Source organism: Ictalurus furcatus, chromosome 24, assembly GCF_023375685.1.
Source record: "Ictalurus furcatus strain D&B chromosome 24, Billie_1.0, whole genome shotgun sequence".
NCBI lineage: Eukaryota > Metazoa > Chordata > Actinopteri > Siluriformes > Ictaluridae > Ictalurus > Ictalurus furcatus.
This window is the reverse complement of record NC_071278.1, coordinates 7856265-7883939: the sequence shown is the minus strand read 5'-3', so window position 1 is coordinate 7883939 and position 27675 is coordinate 7856265. Positions and strand designations below refer to the sequence as shown.

General features: G+C 38.6%; 1 protein-coding gene across 1 annotated transcript in view; it reads left to right on the top strand.

Annotated features, from left to right (window-relative positions):
- csmd3b (CUB and Sushi multiple domains 3b) overlaps positions 1 to 27675 on the top strand; it is a 321277-nt gene that overhangs the window by 201111 nt on the left and 92491 nt on the right. Inside the window, exons 30-38 of the mRNA XM_053613516.1 lie at positions 6439 to 6642; positions 8596 to 8720; positions 8998 to 9094; positions 11455 to 11559; positions 12297 to 12415; positions 13017 to 13086; positions 20341 to 20457; positions 21238 to 21447; positions 22727 to 22915. Coding sequence (XP_053469491.1) covers positions 6439 to 6642; positions 8596 to 8720; positions 8998 to 9094; positions 11455 to 11559; positions 12297 to 12415; positions 13017 to 13086; positions 20341 to 20457; positions 21238 to 21447; positions 22727 to 22915 — 1236 coding nt within the window. The remainder of the gene's footprint in view (positions 1 to 6438; positions 6643 to 8595; positions 8721 to 8997; positions 9095 to 11454; positions 11560 to 12296; positions 12416 to 13016; positions 13087 to 20340; positions 20458 to 21237; positions 21448 to 22726; positions 22916 to 27675) is intronic.

Below are 27675 nucleotides of genomic sequence, written 5' to 3'. Positions count from 1 at the left end.
ATGAAAAGGTTACCAGTATCATGATAAAATTCCCAGACAGTTAGTATTACCATGTCACATTTAATTATCATTAAAACCGTGCGCGATTATCGTGATTTGTAAAACTGGCGGTTGTAAAACTTCCACACACCCAGCATGAGTCTTACGCAGGCACAGCATGCAACATTGTTGTTTTTTGAGCGCGAAAAATATAAAATTTATAAAAATATCGAGGGAAACTTAATAGAAGATGGCAACCCTGTCTGCATGGCTTGCCGGAAGAAAGTCGCTGTGAAAGGTGGTAACACATCCTGTTTAAATGATTTCAGTGTGTATCAGAACTTTTTGTACATTTTCAGTACATTTTAACAATACCGTGATAATACTGATAACCGTGATAGTTTTGGTCATGATAATCGTGATATGAAATTTTCATACCGTTACAACTCTATACAGAAGTGTCATGTAAATATCGGAGAACTAGAGACTACGATTCCCATCAGCCACTGCACCTAGTCACATGTCTTGTTTCACTTCACCTGATTCACGTTTTAGGCTCATTAGTAGTTGTGTATATATAGTCACGCTCTGCACTGCACTGGTTATCTTGCGTTGTTTGGTCTGTCTATCTGGATCACCTTATGCTCTGTTAACACTGTTATGCTTACTCTTGTTTCATGGTTCATGTGTCTTTATCTTTGTACCTTGCCACATGTTCTAGAAGCCTTGCTTTGTGTTTTCTTTTGTACATTATTAAATGTTCCATTTCAGTTCTGCATTTGCATACATCTCTACCTAACCAGCAGGCCAGGAAGAAACAGTGTGAGCCTTGTCTTATATTTTTTCTTTATGTTAAATAGTTTAAAGCTATTTAAATTTTGGTCTAATTTTTGTTCAAATATAAGTATTTTAATACATTGTAAATATAAGTCTAAGTAAAAATAAGTGTTTTGTACAACATGTCTGTTGAATTCTCGACTCCTATCGATAAGAACTTTTGATTAATTTTCTATTTTAAGCACACTGCCAGCTGTGATTCAAATCACAGGTTTATATTACTGCACCCATTCTAATATGCTATTGTTTCCAGAGTAATGGCTCATTCAAAGGGACATATATGGCAGAAAACATATTTGTTGAAACAAACAAACAAACAAAAATAATGACTTAAAAAAAAAGACTTATTTTACAATAAAAAACAGAACATGTAACTGATAACATGTTGAAGCTTTATGTATGTTTTTAGGAAGGATTCTAAAGTTGTAGTGCTCTGTAACAGTCAGAGGTAAAGTTTTCTGCCACAGGAAAACCTTCAGGTCAGAGGACTTCGGATTTGCAGTTTCTCAGTAACATAACAAGGAGCATATTTGTATGGAGGTGTAACACAAGCGATAACAGGAACTAACTTCCACAACATTAAATGTAACTAAAATGGATTTAAAAAATATATAATTTGTCATTCTTTAAAAAATCATATTGTAATCACTGATAAATTGCTGTGGTATAACAGGAGTAAAATATGATGGTGTTGTGATGTGGTGTGAAGCCAGGTTAATCCAGAAGTGCAAGAATAACCGTCATGAAAAGTCATAAAATGAAAATTAGGCCAACAAAGTTGTAGGTTAATTTATTTCAGGATGCAAAACTGATTTAGCTTAATAATTTTGCACTGTTTACTACAAGTTTTAAATATTGCTTCTGCTGCAACACATCATCATCCAAAGCTGTTCAATTTTCTTAGAAATAATCTCATTCATACAACTGGAATTTGCTGAACCTCGAAGGCCTTAACACAAGGGTTTTGTCAGCTACCGCTTGATGATGCTCAAAGAGGAAGAAGTCATTGCTCAGCACTCCTGGGACAAATGATGCTGCCCTGCTCAACAAACACTTCACATCTACTTGGAAGCTTCTTAGAATTATAAGATTTCTTAGGTTTCTGTACATTTTTTCTTTTCCTAAATCTCTCCAAAAAAGCCACCCAGGACTTAGCAATACCCTGCAGATCTTCTCTCTTCACTGCTCCACTGTGTTGTGTAAAGTTTGGAAACATTGCTCTCAGTCACCTGCAACTCAGCTGGATTTGTGGCAAGGACGCTAATCTGTTTCCCAGCTACTCACTGGTCAAACAACTGTGCGGATTCTGTTAAAAGCTCTCGCTGCCTCTGGCACTTACTTTCACTTTAAAGCGCACCTATTATGGTTTTGAAATGTGCCTAATTTTCTTTTAAAGGTCTCATACAATAGATTTACATGCATCCGACGTCAAAAAAATACTTTAATGTGCTCATAATTTAAACTGCAGCATTACCCCCCCCCCCCCCCCCCAAAGTGTCACAAACGAATCACAAAGGATTTGTTCTAAACTTCTCCTTTCAGAGAGTATACTCTGCTCTGATTGGTCAGATTGGGACGTCTCTTGTGATTGGTCTACCACTGTCAGTGTGGGTCGAAAAGGAAACACCCACTTCCATATCCTGTTTCAGCTCCATCTGTTCGCAAGCAGAAGCGGGGGTTTTTGTTACAAACCTATGTAGGTTAGTACAGGAAGTAAAGTCTGGAATCACTAACAACTCGATTCAGCTGTTCAGAATCGCTTCCTTCTTTTGGGAGACAATAAGTCCATTTGTCATGCGCTTTGATTTTTGAAACTTTGCAGATGTTTTTACATTCACAAACAGCTCTATAACACACTACATGAAAGGTAATATTTGAAAAACCATAATAGGTGCACTTTAAATGTGTTTGATTTAGATGAAGAAAAATCCGTTATCTGGCCGTAGGAAAATTGTAGTACGCTGAGTTTTGTCACTGTGTTACATTTTCTAAGAAATACAGTAGTTTAGGGACAACTGAGATAATATTCATTGTGTAAGGACATGATATGTTTACATTTAAGGTAGATAGCTTAAAATGTAGTATTTTAGTGGAGCAGAATGTAAGAAAGCTTTTCATTTTTCGTAAGTGCCATTATATATTTCCTACAGTAGTTCAATATTTTGGGGGGGAAAAATTTATAAATAAATAAAAAGATCTTTTCAAAATAAGCGTTGACTTCACACTCTCAAGGTTGTTCCCTTAATAACTGACGGGTGATTTCAGGACTGTCTCTCTATAAAAGATATGCTGAAGTGGAATTGCGGAGGTGAAATGACAACAGATCTCACTCTCATCAGTCTCCAGCTCCTTTGGGTCACATATTCTTAAATTGAAAATATGTACAGTACCACACCATTTATGTTGGAAACAAATCCTCACTTATTTCTTTTATTGAAGAGCAGCAGCTTCAGTGCTGTAGTTTCAATTAAAGCTTTTAACACTCACTAACCTGGTTCCTATACCTTCATAACACATTCACAAGCATTGTATACATCTTTTAATGTTTTTTTTTAATGGAAGGTGTATGTCAATATTAGTAAATAGATATTAGAGGTTTAATGTAAGAAATAATTCTGTCTTTATACGAAAGTGAGAACCTCATTATCGGTCTTGCCAGTTTTTAGTATATTTTTGCTTTGAAATGAAACGTGTCCTCTATCCATTTATATTAGGTGACCAATTAGCACTTTGAGGACATGAAAATAATTAATGTACCTGATATATGTGCTTCTTAAGTAAAATTAGTAAGCACTAAAATTACTAAGTTACTTATTACATAAGTAAAATTGTATGTAACTGTACTTTTTTATGAAAAATGAAAAGGACCACTATCATTCACTTCCAGCGTATTCAATTCCATGCTCGTGTGCGAAGGAGATAAATGCACTTAATGAAAACTTTAAAAAAAAACATGTGGATGCTTAACAGAGGACTTGTTAAAGCTTCATGCATGAGCCTTTAACTAATAACTTAGTATAGAAACTAATAACTTGTAAGATATAAAATAATTATGAATATGGTAGTCTGGAATGATAGTTTTTATAAGCTTTACTAAAGGCTCATGAATGTGTAAGGTACCCTTCAAATAATGTCACATTCTCTCACTATACAAGTGAGCTATCTTGTCTCAATAATTCATTAATGTAGAAGATTATACTACAGCACTGTTAAATTCTTCAGTCTGATTGGTCAGAAGGTGTTGATTCGTTTTCTGTAATGAAAGCTCTGATTGAAATAACAGCTCAAATTCAAATTACAGGTTTGTATTAATGCGCTCATTTGAATACAATATTGTTTCTATAGTAACAACTCATTCACCGGGAGACAGTCCACATCACCGAAGCGAACAATACACGGATCTTTTTTTTTTTTTTTTTAAAAAGGTTGATATTTAATGGTTATATAATTCTTGATTAGAGGAGTGTGTGTTTAGTGGTTTCTCATGAAAGGTTGCAGGTTTTTTTTTTTTGCCTTATTAAATCAAGAGAGAGATAATAAAGAAGACTAAGTGAACTAAGGAATTAAGTTGTCTCACTGATGTTCTGTAATGTAACTATAAATGGTTTTTTGGTTGTTTTTTAGTCAATGATAAATTGTAATCATTGACAAATTGTTATGCTGTAAGAGAAACAACACTTATGCAACAGTACTTTTACTTCTTTCTGATAATGGTAACTCCGATTTGCATTGCACCACCCCAGGACTGATTAATCTCCTATAACAGCACACCCTGATGTGCTTTATTTATATGGTAAATGGTCTACACTTACAGTGCACTCCACTAATATTGGCACCCTTGGTAAATATGAGCAAAGAAGGCTGTGAAAAATTGTCTTTATTGTTTATCCTTTTGATCTTTTGTTAAAAAAATTCACAAAAATACTCTGCTGTCATGGATATCAAACAACTGCAAACAAAACACAGGTGTGTGTGTGTGTGTGTGTGTGTGTGTGTGTGTGTGTGTGTGTTTTAAATATAGGAATGCAGCAATTATTGGCACCCTTATGAATTTATATGAGAAAAATATATTTGAAGTATATTCCCATTGATATTTTACATTTTCTTTAGTACACCTGGGTATAAATATGAGGTAACACGTAGTCATTCCTTTAGTCATTAATAACAATGGGTAAGGCCAAGGAATATAGCTGTGATGTTGTTACGCTTCACAAAATGGGAAATAGCTATAAGAAAATAGCACAAGCATTGAAAATGCCCATTTCCACCACCAGGGCAATAATTAAGAAGTTCGAATCAACTGTAAATGTTATGAATCAACCTGGAATTGGACGTGTCTCTATATCGTCTCAACACACTGTGAAGAGTGTTGTTTTTTGTTTTTTGTTCGAGTGGCCAAAAAATCTCCAAGGATCACAGCTGGAGAATTGCTGAAGTTAGTTGTGTCTTGGGGTCAGAAATTCTCCAAAACTACAATCCGAAGTCACCTACATCACCACAAGCTGTTTGGAAGAGTTTCAAGAAAAAAGCCTCTATTCTCCTCCAAAAACAAACTTGAGCGTCTTCAGTTTGTCAGACACTACTGGAGCGCCAAATGGGATCGGGTTCTATGGTCAGATGAAACCAAAATAGAGCTTTTTGGCAATTTGACATTTTGTTAGGATACATGACATCATGGACTCTATCAAATGTCAACAGATATTGAATGAAAACCTGACTACCTCTGTCAGAAATCTTAAAATGGGCCGTGGTTGGATCTTCCAGCAGGACAATGATCCAAAACATACATCAAAATCAACAAGTCCTGCCATGGCCATCCCAGTCCCCTGACTTGAACCCTATAGAAAACCTGTGGGGTGAACTGAAGAGGAGAGTCCACCAGCGTGGACCTCGAAATTTGAAGGAGAAGATTCTGTATGAAGGAACGGTCTCAGATCTTTTGCCATGTATTCTCCAAACTCATCAGGCATTATAGGAGAAGACTCAGAGCTGTTATCTTGGCAAAGGGAGATAGCACAAAGTATTGACTAAAAGGGTGCCAATAATTGTTGCACACCTATATTTAACAAAGATATTTTTTGTTAACCTGTGTTTTGTTTGCAGTTGTTTGATGAGAGCAGAATACTTTTGTGAATTTTTTGAACAAAAGATCAAAAGGTTAAACAATAAAAACATTTTTTTTTTTAAATTCATAGCCTTCTTTGCTCATATTTAGCAAGGGTGCCAATATTAGTGGAGGGCACTGTATATACCGCCTTTTAACCTTAGCGGTTCTACAAAGCGATTTATACTGTTTCTCATTCACCCATTCACACACACTCACACACCAATGATAGCAGAGCTGCCAGTGTCTTGCGTTCAGTGTCTTGCCCAAGGACACTTCAGCATGTGGAGTCATGTGGGCCAGGGATCGAATCGCTAACCCTGTGAATGGAAGACATCCCACTCTACCACCTGAGCCACAGCCACCCTATATATATATATATATATATATATATATATATATATATATATATACACACACATACATATATATATATGTGTGTGTGTGTGTGTGTGTGTGTATGTATATGTAAGTTTTTGGTTGGATAATAGAGTTGTTTTTTTTGCTGTGCCCTGCAGCCGTACCACGGACCAGTGCCACACAGTGCAGCTCAGTGCCCGAGCCTCGCTTCGGCAGGCGGGTTGGTAATGACTTCTCTGTGGGCTCAGCTGTGATGTTTGAGTGCAACCCAGGCTACACTCTGCAAGGCTCCACGGCTATCCGCTGTGAAACAGTTCCCGATGCCCTGGCACAGTGGAACGACACCCTGCCCACCTGCATGGGTGAGTGTCACATCATCTCTTCAGTTACTATCTTATATGGTTTACAGCATTTATTAGAACTTATCAAGAAGAGAACTGGAGCACTTAAAAATTAACATGCACTTTCACAGTCTTGAGGTGTAGAGGGTTCTAGTAGGAAGATCGAAGCAGTTCTAGTAGGAAGATGGAAGCAGGCTCAGAGCTAGGAAGCTTAAAGCTAGAGAAACCAAGGACACTGCACATAAGTCCCTTAATGCAAACCAGCACAGTGTTTCCCCTCAACTGTGCAGTTAGTCAGGTTTAAAAAGTGTGGAACGGGACGTGGGTGTGTGAACAGGCAAACTTTGACAGAGCACCCTCATTTTTAATTAATTAGGTGGACATTTTTGTACTTGTACTTCCTAGCAGTGTCTTGGCTGTCTTCCCTTTGCATTTCTTACAGGATGGCATGTGCCTGGCCTTGCTTTGTTTTACTTAGATTCCTGCTGGTTTTCAACCGCAAGTTCAGAAACTGCAGAGATTTCCTGTGATTACCTGTGCACATGATGCATTCTGTATACCAGCACTAAAATATTAATGAGCCAGAAATTGCTGTGAACTGAATTGCTTTAATAATTTGACCAACTGGCTAGATATATTGAGCATTTCTCCATATCCTGTCTTCTAACACTGTTTCTCTATAGCTCTCTCTTTTTTTTCTCTCTCTCTCTCTCTCTCACTCACACGCACACACACACACACACACACACACACACACACACACACACACACACACACACACACTGCCTGTCTGTGTCTCTAACATCTACAAGTATGTCCTGACCTGTTCTTAGTTCTTTAAACAAAGTGATTGGCTCTGACCTCTGGATTTTTCTGGGTTGTCCTTGACAGATAGCATCATACCAAGGCTGGGTATTAAAAAAAAGATTTGTCCTGGCAAAGTAAGATAGCAGCCCACGCTTTTATTATTGACTGATCCACTCTCTGGCTTCAACAAACAGGGAAAATTGCCTAGACTAGCTTCTCCATTGGGAGACAGACATATGTCACTCTGTTAAATGTCGTTTGAATTGTGAATTGCGCGGTTTCAAAAGTGCCAAATAAATTCTCAGAAATGTGCAACGTGAATGAGCAAAATGATCAGGCAAAAAAGTTTGAAACATGATATTCTTCAACCCACATGGGCTTCCAAACATTTTTTATGTCTGTTTGAAATGTAAATGTCTATTTCAAAAATCAGTAGGGGTTCCTTGCAGAAACGAATGCTTTATTCAAGTCAATACAAGTTACTTTACCAGTTACTGCCTTTGAGCATTTCCCAGACATGAGTATGTTTCTGATTCGTTATACCTACTGGTATGTATGCTTCTAAAATAACATTACACAGAATTGAGCCTGTTTTTTTCCCTCCTAAATTTAAAAATTATTTCATCTTTGTTAATCATCATCCTGGAGAAGACACTCTCATTTTCCATTTCACTTTGATAAGGTTTCAATTAGTCATCAAAATCCAGTCCTGCTGCAATACAGACCTATGTCTACAGTGGTTTGTGAACCCTTTACGATTTTCTATATATGTGCATAAATATACTTATATTTATTGTGGAAAAGTGTGAGTGGCAAAAGTATGTGAACCTCTGTGATTAGCAGTTAATTTGAAGGTGAAATTAGAGTCAGGTGTCCATCAATCAACGTGATGACAATCAGGTGTGTGAGTGCCCTGTTTTATTTAAAGAACAGGGATTTGTCAAAGTCTGATCTTCATAACACATGTTTGTGGAAGTTCGCTTTGTCTACTTTGTTCGCTTTGGACTTATGTGAAAATCTGATGATGTTTTAGGTTATATTTATGCAGAAATATAGAAAATTCTAAAGGGTTCACAAACTTTCAAGCACCACTGTATGTTGCAGTCATTTCTAAAGCAGTGTTAATACGTGTTCTGATCACTTCTCTCTGGGGCTTTGCCTTGACAGTGCCATGCGGAGGGGTTTTAATGGCACGTAAGGGCACCATCCTGTCCCCAGGCTACCCTGAACCTTATGACAACAATCTAAACTGTGTGTGGAAGGTGTCAGTGCCCGAGGGAGCTGGAATCCAGGTGAGAGAAGAAGCAAGTCCTTCAAATGAACCTTTTTTTTTACACTGTCAGTAGCACATACAGCAGTGTAAAAAGTGAAACTTCACTAAAGGGAATTATTAGTATCTAATTAAATATGTATGCGGCAAATGTTTAATTTGCAAATGTAGAGGACATGATGTAGCTTGATCTTTTCATTTAGTTTTAGAATTGTGTTTGCTCAGTCATGTGTTTGTAATTTTTAGGGCCTGATCGTGGCATTGCATTCAAGTTCATGTACTTTTGTCCTTCTTATCAGATCCAAGTGGTGAGTTTTGCCACTGAACACAATTGGGATTCTCTGGATTTCTATGATGGAGCTGACAACAACGCACCCAGACTGGGCAGTTATTCAGGTAAGAACATGCTTTTACACAGATTCAATTTGGAGCAAGCAGTTTCAAGTGAGTTTCAAGCGAGACCTTGACTTACATAGTGCATTTATGCTTCTTCCTTTTGTGATCTCTAAATAGCTCTCTAATCTTTGCTGTTTGAGTAACACATAATTGCTGTAAGTGGAAGAATTGATCATGAGACTCTCATTATCGCTTTTGTTCTAATGAAATCAGCCTACAAATCCAAAAATAATCTTGCCTCCAGACCAACTTATTCTTATTAGAGCCAAACCTTTGAGATGCTTAACTTTTTACAACCATCATGTTGTGTTTGAGAGGCCAATTAATTTTCTTTACTGGTGGGGCTATTATCAGACACCGCCGACTGTTGCACTGCTTGCGTTTTGTTCACAAACAAAGTGACTAGTGCAAGCACATTGATGCCAGGACCCTGGTAAGCTATCAATGTGTGTCAGTCAATGGGTGCAGCAGGAGAGGATACACTGATTAGCCAGGTCTTTTGGGATCTGCACCTTTATCTGACTGTGAGGAACAATGCTAGCCTCCACTCTGCTGCTGCATGTACAAGCGCTGACCCACGGTGCCTTTTAACGTGGCTATAATACTTGGCAGCCATTGTGAAATGGACAAAATGCTAATGTAGAACAGGAAGCTCACTGTCAGTGAGTGACAGCTGATTTCAGAAGTGCACGAAATAGTTGAGATAGTTTCAATGATACTTCAGAATAGTTCAGATGAAATTACTCAATATAGAGATTGTACCTTGTAGTGATGCTTCATTCAGGTCCTTGACTTGTGTGGATTAGTAATTCACAGAGTGATTCATTCTCTGAAATGTTTCTCCTGGTAACCTGTAGGTCTTAACCACTGCATGGTGACATGTTAGTAATAGGATTGTCATGATATACTAACAAGGGTGGGCATTATGACTTTTTTTTTTACCTTAAACTGTGCTTTGTTTTCACAAAACTGCATCCAGGAAATTAAACTATCTGCTTAATGCTAATGCACAGTGAGTATACAACAATGAGTGATCACTGAGGCCATGTTTTCCCACAACCGTGCAGCTCTTGCTTTCCATTAAATAAGAATCAGATACACTTAAATTACTATTTGAATATGTATTTTAAAATGTGGACACTACAATTCTTTCCATTTCCTGGAACAGCAATATGTATATATATGTGTGTGTGTGTGTGTGTGTATATATATATATATATATATATATATATATATATATATATATATATATATATATTGTGTGTGTGTGTGTGTGTGTGTGTGTGTTTGTTTATTTATTTATTTACTTACTTATCAAAATAATTTCTTTAGGGTTTTTGTTGCTATTGATTTGTTTCAAACCAGTGATGAATTTCGAGGACAATCAGTAACCACAAAACAAATCAGAAACAATGGTATTTATTTAAAATAAAAAACACAAACATGAACAATGGTGTTAGCTGTATCATGAATGTTAAGCTTGTGTGATGGGGGTGGGTGTGGTTGTGGGTGTGGATTAGTTTGTTGTGTGGATGGTTGGATGTCTTGGATTAGAGATGTAACGTATGAAAATTTCATATCACGATTATCGTGATCAAAACTATCACGGTTATCAGTATTATCACAGTATTGTTAAAATGTACTGAAAATGTACAAAAAGTTCTGATACACACTGAAATCATTTAAACAGGACGTGTTACCCCCTTTCACAGTGACTTTCTTCTGGCAAGCTCTGCAGACAGGGTTACCATCTTCTATTAAGTTTCCCTCAGCATTTTTATAAAATCCAAAATATGACCACACTTCGGATTTGGTCCTCTGGGAAGGTTGGAAAATCTCCCGAGTGCTGTCACTGCCTTCCGCCATGTTTTCACACTCAAAAATCAACAATGTTGCATGCTGCGCCTGCGTCAGACTCATGCTGGGTGTGTGGACAGCATTTTATGAAAGTTTTACAAATCACGATAATTGCGCACGGTTTTAATGATAATTAAATGTGACATGGTAATACTAACTGTCTGGGAATTTTATCGTGATACTGGTAACCGTTTCATCCCTATCTTGGATGTATGGGTGCGTGAGTGTTTGGGGGGGTTGGGGTGGGTGGATGACATTTTATATGTTAGTAGGGAGTAAATATCTGATAATGTTGACCTTGTGGGGGACAATTATTGTACCTGGTCCCCATTAGGAAAACTGCTTTCTTGGTTTTTATTTACAAAATTTACTGAGGTTAAGGTTAGTGTTATATTTTGGTGCAGCATAGCAAATGTGTTTGTGTGTGTGTGTGTGTGTGTGTGTGTGTGTGTGCAATCAATACGTTGTACACAGAGTAAAACATATTGCTACATTTCTTTCAGGGACAACCATTCCTCAGTTGCTGAACAGCACGTCCAACAACCTTTACCTGAACTTTGTATCTGACATCAGTGTTTCAGCAGCAGGCTTCCATCTGGAATACACAGGTACAACCAGAGGGCAGCTTCATACCCACCACTGAGATCCATCCACTCATCTCTTATTAAAAATCTACACTGCGGGTGCAGACTAGACTGCAATTCAACACCTGTGGCATGTGAAAAAATCTAACTCACTTTCTACTTTAACTATGTGTTACCCATGATGCATTAGTGGGAACAATGTTTAATACCAAAGTACTGCTGAGAGAATGAACCATATAAATATGGTCTAATAGTCCCTCTTTTACCAAAACTTTGCAATCCTCTTTCCTCATCCAGTGATTTATGTGGAATGACAGCAGCATCTGTTCTCTCAGGGATTTTTTATTAGTAGACCATTTAAAGATGTCTTTATGATAAAATAACAGCTAGTGACAACACTTAGCCTCTGTAGGCTTCTTTGGCATGAAATGAAATATATGGAAATAGGACAGTGACAGCCAAGTCAGTTATAATTTACTCTCAAAATAGCCAGATAATCTGTATGTGAGTTCTGGGAGAGCTGCACCTGCTGTACACAACAACCTGCCACTAGTTTATCTATAAAATAAAGCAACAGCACGTATTCAATTCAACTCAAAAGAGTTTTACTCTAGAATTTAAAACCAACTTTCTACACTTTATCTAACCCTGTAGTTATGTAACATTCTTCATCTATTTGTTGCCATAGCTGTTTCTGTTATTACACTGTGAATTTAATTTTAAATCATATTTAAATATATATATTTTTTTTGTGTCCACAGCAATTGGTCTTGATTCTTGTCCAGAGCCTCAGACTCCTACTTATGGTATCAAAGTGGGAGACCGCTACATGGTGGGAGATGTAGTTATGTTTCAGTGTGAACAGGGATATTCTTTACAGGTGATACTACACCCTTTTCTAAGGATACTGTTATTTGAATAATTTGAATATACTTCTACAGTATATATTTAATAACACACACACACACACACACACACACACACACACACACACACACACATATATATATATATATATATATATATATATATATATATATATATATATATATATATATGAGAGAGAGAGAGAGTACTGTGCATAAGTAAATAAATGCTGTAGAACAAAGGTGCCTTCAAATAATAATGCAATTAAATGTTTCTACATTTAAAAAATACTATAAAGAGGAGTGAACAATAATAAATGATACAGAATCAGCATTTGGTGTGATGACCCTTTGATTTAAAAAACAGTCTGAGGTACAGCTTTATAGGGAAATGATCTATAAGTTTTATTGAGCATCTTTTAGAACCAATCACGGTTCTTCTGGAGACTTCTGCAGCAAAATCATTCAGCTTCAGCAGCTTTCATTATGTTTTTTTTTTTTTTTTTTGTCTGAAAAGTCTCTTACGTAAACAAAGTTTGTACAAAATAATAGGGTGCTGTAAGTATGAAAATGTATGCAATTGTATTTACAGCATCTTCTGTTGTTTTTATCCAGGGCAATGCTCACATAACATGTATGCCAGGACCGGTGAGGAGATGGAATTACCCTGTGCCACTCTGCCTTGGTATGATAATTCAGCAGATTGAAACTCTATAGGCGAACTGCGCATTCAGTGAGGTCCAACATTTGTTTGTTTGTTTGGTTTTTTTGTTTGTTTGTTTGTTTGTTTTATTTAAAACTGGAAATAAATAGACTGTTTTAGAAATTTGAAAAAAATAAAATAATAAAATAATAATTTTTTTTTAGTTTCATGAATATTCAATATTGAAACAATTTCTAGGTCACTATATAAATGTAAGCATATTTGTGAAAGTGACCATGTTAACTCGTTTGTTCAAAAGGTCAGACTTTCCCTGAGTTTTATGCCTTCCATTGAAGCACATGTTCAGACAATACTCCACTGGATTTGATCTAAAATGGATCACCAGTTTTTACTGGCTGACATACCAAATACTAAGAAAGTAATTATTTACTACGTAAATAATTTTAAGCTTCTGCTTTTTATTGAAGTTCATCATATAAATTGTTTTTTTTTTTTAATTAAATTAGAAAAGAATACAAAATACATGGTGTCCCCAAAGTCTCCATACATAGGGGACTGTATTTGCCAGCACCATGTCGGTTATGCCTTCACCAGTGGATGTTCGTGGGTGTCCACTTCTCGGTTAGTCCTCATCACTTCCAGTCTTTTTGAATTTGTTAATAACTTTGCTAACAGTTTCCTGTGGGATGTGCTTCCTGTTACAGTCCATCACAACCTTGTGACAGCTTCCCATTCCAGTAATGAGAATTATTTCAATATGTTCTTCTTTTGTCAAAGGCATTCTTAAAGGCTGTGTGAAAAAAAAAGCGTTCATTTCCCCTATGTATGGAGACTTTTGGGACACCCTGTAGAAGCATTTTTACTAGTAGTCTCAGACTTTTGGACCCCACTGTACATGTACTCATTCACTTGGATTGTCAGTGGTGAACAAATATCGGCAAGGACACATCTCTGGAAATCCACCCTACTGAATTTTACAAAACAAAGTGCTATAGTACAAAGTACTATATGCTATAGGAATGTGACTAAAAGAGTTTGACTGTAACCTTAGTTATCCTTTGTTCCCCCAGTTATTTCTGAAACCTCAATTTAAAATGCTTAGCAAAATGCATCCGTGACAACCTTGGAAGTCGGGCAAAGAGAAGGAAGACAGAGGCAGGCTTAACACTCCGGTGCTTTTACTTTTTCTTTCGTTCTAGAGCCGCCTGGAATACCAATTCCTGACGGCTCTGCAGAACCAACAATTGGTTGACCTCTTCCTGCGTCTGAGTGTCCTGCGTCACTCGATATAACCTATCATGAATTACCGAAAAATGGGAGTGGGAGAGCGCAGCATTTGGCTGGACCTGCTGACCAGCAATAACTCTAACTTGGTCAAACCCTGGTCAATTTGTCCCCAGAATTTGTGGAAGGGTGAGGCTCGGGTTAACCATCGCCTCTACTCTATGGTTTTGGCCTTGAAATTGAATGACGATAGGCACCATCAGGTATTCGTGAAGATCCCTGTGCACAAACCTCACCTTCACCAAACGTGCATTCCCCAATGTCTTCTCTTGAACCAAGCGTTGGTGGATCGAAGTTTGATTACAGCCTGAAAATGCTTGGTATGTACCCCCCTGCACACTCACCGGTATGTGCTACATCCCGGCTTGATGACACTGGTCCTGGAAGAGCCCCGGGTCCCTGCAATGCCAATACCCCGGTATCAGGCATCATTCTGGCACCTGCAGTGTCGGTGGTCCTCGCCTGTGGAGAAGAGGGAACAGAAGGGGAGGGGGGGTAACAGGTCGTCGAGGCGCCGGTACAGGGACAGGACGGGGAGAAGAGTGGAAGACACGAGGGTGAGAGAGAGAGAAAGCAGAAGGTGAAGTGGGGAGAGGATCTCCTGCCCCAGGATACGCCACCATGTGGTCTTCTGCCAGCCAGACCGCTTCCTCCAGGGATGCAGGACGGTGGCACTGGACCCACTCGAACTGCTCCAGGGCCACTAGGTCAATCAAAAAGATCAAAGTCGGGCAAAGAGAAGGAAGGACAGAGGCAGGCTTGACACTATGGTGCTTTATTACTTTTTCATTCATTCTAGAGTTTCGTTTGTTTTTCACATATACAGTGGGGGAAATAAGTATTGAATGCGTAAAAAAAATTTTCATTAAATATATTTCCAATGAGGCTATTCACATGAAAATTTCACCAGAGTCCGGTGTTAACACAAGAAATCTGCACATATAAAGAAATCCAAACATTAAATTCCATAAATGAAGTTATGTGTAATAAAGAGTAATGACACAGGTAAAAAGTATTGAACAAGCTAACTGAAATGTATCTAATACTTAGTGGAGAAGCCTTTGTTTGTAAAGACATCTTCAAGACGCTTCCTGTATGAAGAAATTAATCGGTCGCAGTATTCAGGTGTGATTCTGGCCCATTCTTCTAAACATATTGTCTTTAAATCTTGTTCAATTGGATTCAAGTCAGGTGACTGACTGGGCCATTCTAACGCCTTGATTTTTTGCTCTGAAACCAATTGAGTTTCCTTTATAGTGTGCTTTGGATCATTGTCCTGCTGGAAGTCCACCCACGTCTCATCTTCATCATCCTGGTGGATGGCAGCAGATTCTTCTCAAGAATCTCTCAGTAAAAGGCTCCATTCATCGTTCCTTCAATTATATGAAGTCTGCCAGTACCATGCAATGAAAAACAGCCCCACACCATGATGCTTCCACCTCCAAACTTCACTGTTGGTATAGTGTTTTAAGGGTGATGTGCAGTGCCATTTCTTCTCCAAACATGGTGTGTAGTATGACAGCCAAAAAGTTCCATTTTGACCAGACTACACTCTCCCAGTATTTCATAGGCTTGTCCAAATGAGGTGTAGCAAACTTTAAATGAGCTTTGACATGCCTTTTCTTTAGTAATGGAGTCTTGTGGGGTGAGCGTGAGCAGTGGAGTGCATTGCCTATTGTTTTCTCTGTAACAATGGCATCTGCTGCCTCCAAGTGTTTCTGGAGCTCTTTCTGAGAGGTCCTTGGCTCTTGGGCTACTTTTCTGACTATTCTTCTGACTCCCTGGTCAGAAATCTTGAGCTCCTGTCTGTGGCCAGTTGATGATGGAGTGATGTTGCTTCCACTTGTGGATAATGGCCCCAATGGTGCTTACTGGAATATTCAGAAGTTTTTAAATATGTCTGTATCTGATTCCATCAATATGTTTTGCAACAATAAGGTTGCAAAGATCTTTGCAGAACTCTTTGCTTTCACCCTTCATGAGATTTTTCTTGTGTGACACCTTTGTAACGAAAAGCCTTTTTATATACCATCAATTTACTAACCCAGCTGATATTAATTTTCACAGAAAGGGGGTATAATTACTTACGGATTTCAGCTGGTTCCTTGCCTTACCTTGCCTTGGAGAACTGATTTTTCTTAGTGTGTTCAATACTTTTTTCTTGTGTCATTCCACTTTATTACACATAACTTTATTTATGGACTTAAATGTTGTGAATTCTTTATACTTCCAGATTTCTTGAGTTAATACTGATTTCTGGTGAAAATTTCATGTGAATAGCCTCATTGGAAATATATTTACTGAAAAAAATGTTGACACTTTCAATACTTATTTCCCCCAATGTACACACACACTAAGCCCGCACTTGGCGTCGTTTTCTTTCTCTCTCTCTCTCTCTCTCTCTCTCTCTCTCTCTCTCTGCGCGTGTCCCTCCCTCTTTTATCCTTGCCTCGTCTCACTGAAAATATTCATTAGCAAAAATTCCCCACAGGTGTGCCCTCCTTACCACTCGCCTTCTTCGGCTCCGCCCTCCATTCACAAATCGGCGCTTGTCCACGCCCCCGCTTCCACAGCATCCAAATGCATATTGGTTATTTCTGTACGTTTCTAAAATCCTTATAAGAGAATCTCCAGCTCAAAGCTTTATTCTTCCTACTGTTTTACCTCTAGCCAAGCTGAAAATCATGAAAATGAAGTCTGAATAATTAACCGTCCATCTGCTTACTCACATCTTTCATGAAAGCGCTCCCAAAACCCACAATATCACTTTTTTTAACACTAATTTCCGAGCGCTTTCTGTTCAGTTCAGATAAGGCACAACACATCCCTGAGCTTGAGTGAATATGAATAAATATAATACCACAAAATAAAGCACATTTATTTATAAGTGGCTGGCTGGGTTGTACAGAATGGGTTTCGTTGATACAAATAATGAAGTTAATATTACACTTGGATGTGTTAAATTGACCGAGCGCTCCATGTGAGAGGTTATCCTTTTGTATTCTCTCAGTGTAGGTTTAAATTCAAGTTGAGGCCAGAGAAACTAAATCCCAAAAACACTGAAAAGCATTCTGCTTTATAGTTATGTACTTTTCAGCATTAACAAGTTTTCAGGAAAAAACGGGAGTGAAACCATTTTTTTAAGACCAGAAGCTGATAAAATGGAGGTGATTTTCAGCAGACAATCTCATCTGTCAGTGTAATGTAGTCCAATCTTAGGTTTCCAGGCAACAAAATTAGATGTATCTAAATTAATTAGAACAATCAACATGATACAAGTGAAAATGGCCATTTGATAAGCAGATGGTGAGAGAAAAGTAGGGGTTTTTTTTTTTAGAGATTAGAGTAAACATTTATGGAGAGAGAACTAAAAATGAGCAAATGATCAGTGACAGCTGCAGCAGTTTGAATGTGCAGGGGAGCTGAGCTGGTGTCGTGACAGCTTTACTCACTGATTTGCAATGTGATAGAGCGGAGCATTAACACAAAGAGCTAAATAAAAATAATTAGATTGATCTCATTTACTTTATTGGATTTGTGCAGTATAAGGGTCCCAGAACAAACACATCAAAACAAGACGTGCAAAACAAGCACGAGTGTAGGCATCATTATGTGTTCTCGGCAAGACACCAAATAGAGGGTGTCTTTCACTGGTAATTTGCAATACTCAAAGCAGACACATGACTATGCACACCAGGTAGTTGTCTATATTATTTTCCCCTGTCTCAAACTGTAAACGTCCACTCAAAGCTTGACTGGTAAAGACTACAAGTAGTCACACCACAAGCACCAGTGAAGCCCCCTGGCTAGCCTCACAAGCCAGACCTGTAGAATTAGCTAGAGAGTCTGGTACATTGTGTACCAGCCAAGAACCACCTACTTTCAGAGAAAGAGGCAATTTGACTGACAGATGACCAACCATAGACCTTTTTCCATATCGCATCGGTAAACATGCAAGGCAATCTTGTTCATTCACCACTAACTCCTTTTAAAAAAGGCTTTAATATCTTAAAGATGGGATTCTGTAAACGTTTTTTAATCCCGTGACAGTATCAAGCTAAATCTCATAGTATTGCAGTGTTCAAAAGTTCAGAAATGCATAGACACAGAAGTGTGGAGAACAAGATTCGGAAGCTTGTGGCCAGAAAAGTGTACAAAGAATATCAGATGCTCAGTGGCCAGTGGGTGGACCATCTGAGGCTGAAGCTATCCCCTGAAACAATTTTTATCCACAAATCCAACAAAATCTGTAGGGTCAATACCATAAAATTGTTTGTACCTGAGTTTTCATTCTCAGACCATTTCTGCATGAAGCCTTCCTTAGTTTCTAGGGCTTTCCACCTGGACGTCCGGAGATACCTGTGACAGCAGTTCACACTCTGCTCAGGGCCAAGTTTATGTTCTTGAAAGGTTTGTTACTGATCAAGGGAGACCTTGTTTATCTTTATCTTTTCTGTTTTGCAGTAACATGTTTCAATGCACGTTGGTTTGTTACTGATCAAGGAAAACCTCTCTGTCCCTCAGTAATGTGAAATGCGCTTTGTACTTTACCCTCTGTGAATCTTTGTTGCTTCTAACCTTTTGAAGGCATTCTTCCATTACTGAAATGTGCACACACACACACACACACACACACACACAACTCATGTTTTGCCACAGTTAGCCTTATCAGATGGAACTTTTAAGCTCGGATGCACCCTTTATTTCAGTAGGAAATGCCATTTAATCATTCCTTAAACATTTCACTGCTTTCCTATTGGATAAATCCTTCACTGTCACAAACCAGACCATGCCGATAGTTGGTTCTCCCAGGTGCTTATTTAAAAAAGAAAGTAAGTAATTGGGATCAGAATTCAATCAGGTTGTGCTTTTTGTTTCTTCTTGCAGCCTTTTGTACTGCAGGTTCTCTCCTGTTTAACATTAGGAATAAGAAAGGTATGAAGAAAGGAAGGGTTATGTCAAAACAAGAGGCAACTGATTTATCACTGTAATGAATGTGTTGTTCTGTTTGAGGCCAGACAGGCCTCTTTGAGGTGCTGTTGTCTAATGATTCAGAAGTGTGTGTTCTTTGCTTTGTGAATCAGCAACAATTAGGCATCAGTCTTATTATTTTCCACCAGACAGTGTGCACAGCTCTGTTCTGTAAATGAACCTGCATTACCCTGCATTCGGTTTCTATTTCCACCACCCTGCTGTGCTTAAGTAGCCATGCTGAATTCTGTCACCCTTCCTGCCCAAGTACCACATGAGCCGAATAAAAGTGTCAAAGTGATCCTTCTTCCTTTTCGTGCAATTTAAGAAGCACCCTCAAAACTGTATAATACAATTTGTTGTTTCAGATGTGTTTTTATTCATTTACCCACAGTCAGAATTGAGCTTGATTTTATACTTCTTTCCTGTGATACAACTAAAATCTGCCGTCTTTAAATTAAACAGAATCTCAAATGGATCCCAATCCACATAGTGTCCTCCCACCATATGGTGCAGTAATGTACACTCTGCCTAGTGCACTCTATGCACAGTGGAACGCCGTTTGAGATTCAGCCACAGAAAATGCTAAGCCCCTTATGTTTTGGTTGTGTTTTAGTCTGGCAGTTTGCACTCAAACCTCTATATTTTCATCAGCATATTGGCACACTTCACTGGTAGCTTTATGTGATGGAAACTGCATGTGCTGGGCCAGGATATGGACAATCCTAGATTTCCTATCACTCATTTCTTTAGAACTCCAGGTTACTCCAGCTCCAGAACTGAGTAAAGCATGGTTCTAAGGGTGAGAGGAGTAGAATTTATATCCTGATAAATGAACAAGAACTTTTCCAAGAGTCCTACTGGATAAATAGCTTCTTTTATGACTAGCAAGTGTGAGTCAACCATTAAATAAGACAGTTCATGGACACTAGAAATTAAAAATTAACCAATCCCATTATAAAACAGCATGATATTGATGAGTTGTGTTTGTAAAATGAGTTTGTACTGGCTTCTCTACAGCTCAGTGTGGAGGATCCCTGACTGAAATGAGCGGTGTGATCCTGAGCCCTGGATATCCTGGAAATTACCCCAGTGGTCTTGACTGCACCTGGACTGTCACCTTACCCATTGGCTTTGGTATGGCTAAATGACCATTACAGAAATGTATTTTATGAGAATGTATATTTCCACCGACACACACTGGCCACACACTACTGCTAATTCTTTCCCCCTAAACTGGAAGTGTATATGCTTAAGAGTATTGGCTTGTCGTTTATAGTAGCTAAGATAGTTGGCTATCTAAACACAGTACTGTGCTAATGTTGCCAGTTACAGTAAGTAGTTAGACAAGCTAATTTTATCTCCCCAGCGCTGTTATATTGTTTAACTTGTCTGCTTTAACTTTATCTGTATCCAAGTTCAATAGTAAGTTAACATAGGAGATTGATAAGATGGATAAGTGGTATGGAAGATGGATGGATGGATGGTTAGCCCACAGACTAAAACAGACGAAGGCCGAACTATAGAACAGGAATTGGTAATATGGGTGAAAATTGTTGATGCCGCCAGAATCTTCAGTTAGATCCTGAGCTCAGGTTACTGTCTGTGTGGCGTTTCACAGGTTCGTCACATCATCCATGTGGGTTTCCTCCATGGGATAGGCTCCGGATCCACCACAGCCCTGACCAGGATAATTAGTTAATGAAGAGGAATGACAAACAAATTGAATAGTTGAAATGCACCTTTATGCAACTTGAAGCATTCTGGTCTAACAAAAGTTAATTGTGAGGAAATTAAATGAGATCAAATCAACTACAAAAGTTTAATCGGCTTTAGAATAGACTTTAGTAGAGATTTTGTGCAGGATTAGCTGTGTTATTACTGAGCAGCTTGTAATTTTAAAATGTATTCGATTAGGAATCCACCTGCAGTTTTTTAACTTCTCCACCGAGGCTATCCATGACTATCTGGAAATCCGAAGTGGGACAGCAGAGACAAGTGCCGTGATTGACAGGTTCAGTGGGCCTCAGGTGCCAGAATCTCTGTTCAGCACCACCCATGAGACAAGCTTCTTCTTCCATAGTGATTATTCACAGAACAAGCCTGGATTCCACATTACATACCAGGGTGAGCTCACCTTTACTTTACTCTCCAAAACATGAATTCCAGGCTTTACAGGGAATGTTTACATGAAATGGTTAAGTTAGTAAACATTTTATCACAGTAGTTAATCATGTTGCATTTGTCCAAATAAATTACACTAACTTAATCAAAGAGATTAAACCAACAAGTGAAATGTTGATGTAACAGTCTCTATTAATAAAGCTGACCTTTTCCACAGCATGCACTTTGTACGTGTGGAGTTTTCTAATCATTCTAATCATTCACTATATTCTAATCACTGTGATCAGCAGGCCATCATGTCTTGTTTGTTTAAACCTTTAAACTACATGTTTACATCTTAAGTATGAACAAATGTGTATGTGTACATATATTCAGAATTGGCCAAAAGGTGCATCAATATATATGCAAAAGAAAGTTCTCTGTATTTAGATTCTAGTGACTCACTGAGTTTGATTTTCTGGCTGAGGGATTTCAAGATATTGAAATTACTTTTCTGCAGGTTTGCGTTTTGAGGTTGCCAGGTTTTTCTTGAGGCAACTGGTGTTTTTCAGTTTTCTCAGTGCCACTCCCTTTAGTATAAATAGCAGGAGACAAAAAAAATCTAATTTAGGCTTATACAAATTATAGAAATTAGAATTGGAAGATTACTGTATAAGGAGACCAAAAAAGCATCTAGTAGTACCCTAACATAAAGAACATGCTATGTACAGGTACTCATCAAAGTCCAAATAGCTAATAACTATTGGACATGCAACATATCCATAGAAATGTCCATAGGATTCATTAGCAGTGTGTGCAGATTTGCAGATTGCTTACTACATGCGCTCAATATGGCTCTATGTGAACTAGGACACTTCTTGGGATAAGATCAAATGAAGCTTGCTCGTGACTTATAAGGGAAATGTTGTGCTCTAGATATTGGAAACTCACATTTTATGTTGTTTTATGCCTAACTTATACTGGTTGTAATTAGGACACATTCTAGCTTTCCTCAGTTTTACATGCTTGCACTCACAAAGGATAATGTAAAATATTTTTTTTCTTAACTATTGTGTCTAACATGCTGTTTTCTTTGAATGGACGATTATGAAACATTTATGAAAGTTTTATTGGTTTGGGGGGGAAAAAATGATACTATTCTTACTTTTGTACATTTGCATGCCTGGAAAGTGTTGTCAGGTATATTGTACACTAATGTCAGGTATATTGTACACTCATTATTGTACATAATGAGCATACAGTACCTTGTAGGCTCACTATGTTGCTGTTTTCTGGTCTTCAGCCTACCAGCTTCAGAGCTGTCCCGACCCACGACCCTTCAGGAATGGCATCGTGATTGGCAGTGACTTTAGTGTCGGGATGACAGTGTCGTTCGAATGCCTGCCAGGTTATTCCCTAATTGGAGAGACCTCTCTCACCTGCCTTCATGGCACAAGTCGCAACTGGAACTTCCCTGTGCCACGCTGTGAAGGTGACCAGTTCATGCTGACACTTCAAATCTTAAAATTGTAAATAAAGTTCTCTAGCCCACTAGCAGGTAGTGGGGGGTGCTGAGAATTCTGCACCATTCTCTACTTTCAAGATTATTCAACATAACTTAGTTAATGGCAACAGTTTTAATAAAAGAAAAAATATTCAAATGAAATAACATTTCACTGGAGTAGATACAGCCACAGTCAAGTTAACATTATCAGTCTGTAGTTATTAGTCTATACAGTTTGCATTTTATATCCTCAAACTTTGTAGCCAGGGACCTCTTTGACTGTGAAATTTAATTCCACACGACCACTCAGTACAGAGTTACTTTATGAATGTAATTCAACTGTTTAAACATGGGGCTCATTATTTAAAGTTATACAGTAATATTCTGGTTATTTATTGGAGACATTGGAGCTTTTTATTCATGAACATTTCCACTGACAGAATCAATTAGGTCCAAGTTAACATTATTTATATTCGACTTGTTTTTTAAGTTATACAGTGCCCTCCACTAATATTGGCACCCTTGGTAAATATGAGCAAAGAAGGCTGTGAAAAAATGTCTTTATTGTTTAACTTTTTGATCTTTTGTTCAAACAATTCACAAAACTACTCTGCTCTCATGGATATCAAACAATTGCAAACACAGCACAGGTTTATCCAAAAAAAAAAATTATATATGTGTGCAACAATTATTGGCACCCTTTTAGTCAATACTTAGAGCTGTTATCTTGGCAAAGGGAGGTAGCACAGAGTCTTCTCCTATAATGCCTGATGAGGTTGGAGAATACATGGCAAAAGATCTGAGACCGTTCCTTCATACAGAATCTTCTCCTTCAAATTTCGAGGTACATGCTGGTGGACTCTCCTCTTCAGTTCACCCCACAGGTTTTCTATAGGGTTCAAGTCAGGGGACTGGGATGGCCATGGCAGGACTTGTTGATTTTGATGTATGTTTTGGATCATTGTCCTGTTGGAAGATCCAACCAGGCCCATTTTAAGCTTTCTGACAGAGGTAGTCAGGTTTTCATTTTATATCTGTTGATATTTGATAGAGCCCATGATCACATGTATCCTAACAAAATGTCCAGGTCCTCTGGCAGAAAAACAGCCCCAAAATATTAAAGAGTCACAACCCTATTTAACCATGGACAGGAGGGACTTTTCTTTTGTACCTTTCTGTGTGCGCCAAAATCACCTCTGGTGTTTATTGCCAAAAAGCTCTATTTTGGTTTCATCTGACCATAGAACCCGATCCCATTTGGTGCTCCAGTAGTGTCTGACAAACTGAAGACGCTCAAGTTTGTTTTTGGAGGAGAATAGAGGATTTTTTCTTGAAACCCTTCCAAACAACTTGTGGTGATGTAGGTGACTTCGGATTGTAGTTTTGGAGACTTTCTGACCCCAAGACACAACTAACTTCTGCAGTTCTCCAGCTGGGATCCTTGGAGATTTTTTGGCCATTTGAACCATCCTCTTCACAGTGTGTTGAGACGATATAGACACACATCCAATTCCAGGTTGATTCATAACATTTCCAGTTGACTGGAACTTCTTAATTATTGCCCTGATGGTCGAAATGGACATTTTCAATGCATGTGCTATTTTCTTATAGCCACTTCCCATTCTGTGAAGCTCAACAACCTTTTGCTGCACATCACAGCTATATTCCTTGGTCTTACCCATTGTGATGTCTAAGGGAAATTGGCCTATGTGTTACCTGATATTTATACCCCTGTGAAACAAGAAGTCATGGTTGAACAATTTCCTGTTCCTAGTCACCCAAGTGTACTAAAAAAATTTCAAATATCATATCATCATATGGGTGCCAATAATTGTGACACACATATATTTAACAAAGTTTTTTTTATATATATAAATCTGTGTTGTGTTTGCAATTGTTTGATACCCATGAGAGCAGACTATTTTTGTGATTTTTTTTTAACAAAATATCAAAAGGTTAAACACAGACTTTTTGGCTCATATTTACCAAGGGTGCCTATAATATTGTTAGGCTGCTTGTCTTTCTTTAATGCATGTAGACTTTGCCTATTCAGGGGTGTTAGCTGGACTCTTAATCACCCAGGTTTGAACCTCAATTCTTCTCCATCAAAAAGCTTTTTAAAGTGTACTTCTAAATAGACTTTTTCCATGCTTTTTTCTTTCATGTGAGGGCTGATTGCTTAAAAAATGTGAAAATAGGACAAAAAGTCCCACAAACAGGGTGCTATCACTGTTTGCAGAACTACCAGACCAATCGCTCGACAAGGGGAGGCACAACTAAGTTATCACTGTATGGGTTTAGCTGGCTACAGTGCCATGCAAAGTACTTTAGATGTCTTGATGCTCTGCTCATATTGTGTTCAAGTAACGTGGAACACATACAGTATCTCACAAAAGTGAGTACACCCCTCACATTTTTGTAAATATTTGATTATATCTTTTCATGTGACAACACTGAAGAAATGACACTTTGCTGCAATGTAAAGTAGTGAGTGTGCAGCTTGTGTAACAGTGTAAATTTGCTGTCCCCTCAAAATAACTCAACATACAGCCATTAATGTCTAAACTACTGGCAACAAAAGTGAGTACACCCCTAGGTAAAAATGTCCAAATTGGGCCCAGTTAGCCATTTTCCTTCCCCAGTGTCATGTGACTTGTTGGTGTTACAAGGTCTCAGGTGTGAGTGGAGAGGAGGTGTGTTAAATTTGGTGTCATCGCTCTCACACTCCCTCATACTGGTCACTGGAAGTTCAACATGGCACCTCATGCTAAAGAACTCTCTGAGGCTCTGAAAAAAAGAATTGTTGCTCTACATAAAGATGGCCTAAGCTGTAAGAACATTGCCAAGACCCTGACACTGAGCTGCAGCATGGTGGCCAAGACCATACAACGGTTTAACAGGACAGGTTCCACTCAGAACAGGCCTCGCCATGGTCGACCAAAGAAGTTGAGTGCACATGCTCAGCATTATATCCAGATGTTGTCTTTGGGAAATAGACGTATGAGTGCTGCCAGCATTGCTGCAGAGGTTGAAGGGGTGGGGGGTCAGCCTGTCAGTGCTCAGACCATACGCCGCACACCGCATCAAATTGGTCTGCATGGCTGTCGTCCCAGAAGGAAGCCTCTTCTAAAGATGATGCACAAGAAAGCCCGCAAACAGTTTGCTGAAGACAAGCAGACTAAGGACATGGATTACTGGAACCATGTCCTGTGGTCTGATGAGACCAAGATAAACTTATTTTGTTCAGATGGTGTCAAGCGTGTGTGGCGGCAACCAGGTGAGGAGTACAAAGACAAGTGTGTCTTGCCTACAGTCAAACATGGTGGTGGGAGTGTCATGGTCTGGGGCTGCATGAGTGCTGCCAGCACTAGGGAGCTACATTTCACTGAGGGAACCATGAATGCCAACATGTACTGTGACATACTGAAGCAGAGTATGATCCCCTCCCTTCAGAGACTGGGCCGCAGAGCAGTATTCCAGCATGATAACGATCAAAAAACACACCTCCAAGACGACCACTGCCTTGCTAAAGAAGCTGAGGGTGAAGGTGATGGACTAAACTGTACTGAGAATCTGTGAGACATCCTCAAACGGAAGTGGAGGAGCACAAGGTCTCTAACATCCACCAGCTCCGTGATGTCATCATGGAGGAGTGGAAGAGGACTCCAGTGGCAACCTGTGAAGCTCTGGTGAACTCCATGCCCAAGAGGGTTAAGGCAGTGCTGGAAAATATTGGTGGCCACACAAAATATTGACACTTTGGGCCCAATTTGGACATTTTCACTTAGGGGTGTACTCACTTTTGTTGCCAGCAGTTTAGACATTAATGGCTGTGTGTTGAGTTATTTTGAAGGGACAGCAAATTTACACTGTTACACAAGCTGTACACTCACTACTTTACATTGTAGCAAAGTGTCATTTCTTCAGTGTTGTCACATGAAAAGATATAATCAAATATTTACAAAAATGTGAGGGGTGTACTCACTTTTGTGAGATACTGTATAGACATGTACATACAGTGCTGTGAAAAAGTTCCTTCTGTTTTTGTGTATATCTCATACTAAATTGTTTCAGAAATTAAAACTAAATCTAAGATAAAACAAAGGCAACCTGAGTATACACAAAATACAGTTTTTAAATGATAATGTTATTTATTGAAGTAAAAAAGTTATTCAGTAACAACTGGGCCTGTGTGAAAATTTATTTGCCCCCATAGCTACTAGTTCCCCAAATCTATGAAACTGCATTCATAATAGGGTTCAGCTGGACTAGACCCAACCAGACCTGATTAATGCAAACCCTGTTCCATAAAATCTACACTTACATAGAACTTTTTCAGCATGAAGTTGGTTAAAAGGTCTTACCCAGTAACACACTGTGCCAAAGGTGAAAGCAATTCCAGAAATGATGAGGAAGAAGGTGACTGAAATACATCAGTCTGGGAAGGGTTACAAAGCTATTTCAAAGGCTCTGGGACCCCACAGTGAGAACTGTTATCTCCAAATGGAAAAAGTCGGCACAGTAGTGAACCTTCCAAGAAGTGGCTGACCTTCCAAAATTCCTCCAAGAACACAGCAACTACTCATCCAGGAAGTCACAAAAGATCCAAGAACCACAACAAAGGACCTACAGGACTCTCTTGCATCAATAAAGGTCACTGTTCATGGCTCCACTATTAGAAAGACACTGGGCAAAAATGGTATCCATGTAAGAGTGGCAATGTGAAAACCACTGCTAACCCAGAAGAA